Here is a 3,120-nt window from a genome sequence, read left to right on the forward strand (position 1 = left end):
TATTAGTAATCAAGGAGTAGATCCAAGGGCTAGAAATCTAGAAGCACCAAGTAGTTGATGCTTCTAAAAGTATTCTAGCTCAATTCTCTCTCTCTCTCTCTCTCTCTCTCTCTCTCTCTCTCTCTCTCTCTCTCTATATATATATATATATATATGTATGTATGTATGTATGTATGTATATGTATATGCCTCTGTGTGTGTGTGTGCGCGTGCAAATATATATTAATCCCAAGTATAAGTGGTATAAACATTTGTGTTTGAATAACCATGCAGCATCTTTGAGCTCATCACTCCATTATATCCTGCATACTTCCTGCCACTGGCATCCTTAGGAAATCTTGCTAAGGTACTGAAGCATGAGCATCTATGCCTTTCTCCATACTGTCTTCTATCAAGTTTTTGTATATTTTTCTTATTTTGCGTGTTGCTTTTGCTAATAGCTGCAAGCATGCATAACTTATTTCTGTACTGATTTTAGACGTTGCAATTTCCTATTATATCTTATGAGGCCAGTGCAAAAAAGAATGTGTGTTCATTGTCATTGCTGCTGTTGCATATTTCTCTAGATTATTGCTAGATTCATGTCCCTTAGGACATGGCAAATTTCAAATGCAATACATTTGAAAAGCCGTAATTTTTTTCAGTAGAATTGGAAGGTTTGAATTGTTTCTTTTGCAACAAATGCATCTTCTGTGAATATACCTGTTTATCTTCTTTTACGTGATTTTCTTTTCCCCGTCAACCTTAGATGCCACTGACATTGGACAGCTATACAGGCTATGGCAAGGGGCCTCAAAGATCCTTCCTTCCGTGTGATCCAAAGTCATTTTGCCATCTCAGAGAATCTTGGAGAGGTTGCCGCAAAGGTACCTAAAATTCACACCAGAGTATATGTAAGATAGTTTGATCTATTTTCCTTATTACAGTTCTGTCCATCTTAAACCTTTCTAAACTTTATGTCTAGGACACATCGAAAGAATACTTATGATTCATCTTACTCGACCTACTATATGCTTCATGCTTCTATGATGACTTTGACAAACTTGTTCTTTACCAATATGATAATAATATGAGGATGCCATAAAACTGCAAGGTACATAAATTTTCTGTGGAAAAGTCAGGAGGAAAGAGCTTAACAAAGACTCGTTGTCAGAGCAATCCATTAGCATGTAGGGATTCAAATCTATTCTACGAACTTTCGCAGTACATTGTTTTGTAACTCCTTTTCTAACTTAAATTTGGATTGCCTACACTCGGTGGAATTTCTATCAGTTTTAATTGCCGAATTCTATTTATTTTGAAACTCCGGCACAAGTCTATATATATATATATATATATATAGTAGGGTTACTGTGCTATTAAAAGCACAGCAGCCCTTATGCTCCTAACTTTTTAACCACCCATCAAGTTTGATGGATGGTTAGAATGAGAGAGGGATGAGATATTGAAGAGAAATTCAAGAAGAGGAGAAATTGAGACATCCAATTTCTCCCCAATATCTTATCCCTCTTTCATTCTAACCACCCATCAAACTTGATGTGTTGTTAGAAAGTTAGGAGCACAAGGGCTGCTGTGCTCCTAATAGCACAGTAGCCCTACTATATATATATATATAGAGAGAGAGAGAGAGAGAGAGAGAGTTGAGCTAGAATACTCTCAAAAGCACCAAGGGGGTGGTGCTTTTGAGTTTTTAACCATTGGATTGAGAGATGTAGGGTTGAGATGATAGTGGTAGGTGGTGGTAGGTGGAATAGTGTTTGATCCAAGGGATATTAGTAATTAAGGAATAAATCCAAGGGCTAGAAACTTAGAAGCGCCAAGGGATTGGTGCTTCTAAAAGTATTCTAGCTCAATTCTATATATATATATATATATAGAACTAGGCTGGAATACTATTAATAGCACCAATGACGTCATTGGTGTTATTAAGTTTTCTGCCGTTGGATTAAAAGATGTGTGGTTATGATGATATGGGGCCCCTAGGGTTGAGTGAGTGGTTGGTTGAATAGTATAATCGAACGGATGAAAATGATAAAAGAGGTAAATCTAACGGCAGAAAACTTGAAAGCACCAAATGCTTCGTGCTATCGAGAGTATCCTAGCCGGACTCTATATATATGTCTGTATGTATGTATGTATGTACATACATATATACATACATACGTATATACATACATACATACATATATATATACATATATGTATATACATGTATATATGTATGTACATACATACATATATACATACATATATGTATATACTTGTATATATGTATGTACAGACATATATATGTACATACATACATATATATATGTATATACATATGTATGTATGTATATATGTATGTATGTATATATGTATGTATGTATGTATGCATGTATATATATGTATGTATATATGTATGTACATACATACATGTATGTACATACATACATACATACATATATAATACATATATATATATATATATAGAGAGAGAGAGAGAGAGAGAGAGAGAGTTAGGCTCCTATGCTTTCGAAAGTACGGAGGCCTCCGTGCTTGTAAGTTGTTTTCGATGATGGGACGTCCTATTCGACGATCGGTTCCATTAAACATGATCTACGCTATTAGAACTATTTAGAAATCAAATTTCATAATTTTTTGACTTCGTTTGCCTAGTGAACGAGTATCCTCAAAATGAATGTCTGAAAATAAAAATCGCATAAAAAATAGTGATAAATGACTCAAATTTCAAATCGGAAGTATTGTTCTTACTCTTGATGTTAAGTAGAATTTTCTATTAAAGTTTCATGTAATTTGGATACTTCTACGCCGTTGAACTTAAAAACATGCCACATCGGCCGTTAAAGTAGTCATTTTTGAGACCCTATGGTCGCTTGGTAAATGATGTCGAAAAATTATAGAATTTGGTTTCTAAATAGTTCCAATAGCATAGATTATGCTTAATGGAGCCGATTGTCGAATCGGATATTCTATCATCGAAAACAACTTGAAAGTACGGAGGCCTCCGTACTTTCGAAAGCACGGGAGATGTACTATATATATGTGTGTATATATATATGTGTGTATATATATATATATATATATATATATATATATATATATATATATATATATATA

The 3,120-nt window shown here is 34.1% G+C and overlaps 1 protein-coding gene across 12 annotated transcripts in view; it reads left to right on the forward strand.

Annotated features, from left to right (window-relative positions):
• The window catches only part of LOC109720035 (protein root UVB sensitive 5), a 78,521-nt gene that overhangs the window by 65,907 nt on the left and 9,494 nt on the right, over positions 1 to 3,120 (forward strand). For 8 of the 12 annotated variants that reach the window (XR_002218851.1, XM_020246893.1, XM_020246895.1 and 5 more), the window contains 2 exons: positions 274 to 346; positions 749 to 866. Coding sequence is in view for 11 of the 12 variants with exons in the window: in XM_020246893.1 (XP_020102482.1) it covers positions 274 to 346; positions 749 to 866 (191 nt within the window). In the remaining variant the exon portion in view is untranslated. Of the gene's footprint in view, positions 1 to 273; positions 347 to 748; positions 894 to 3,120 lie in introns of all 12 variants that reach the window. The other 4 variants (XM_020246897.1, XM_020246902.1, XM_020246896.1 and 1 more) reach the window with 3 other exon arrangements.

Source organism: Ananas comosus, linkage group 14, assembly GCF_001540865.1.
Source record: "Ananas comosus cultivar F153 linkage group 14, ASM154086v1, whole genome shotgun sequence".
Taxonomy (NCBI): Eukaryota; Viridiplantae; Streptophyta; class Magnoliopsida; order Poales; family Bromeliaceae; genus Ananas; species Ananas comosus.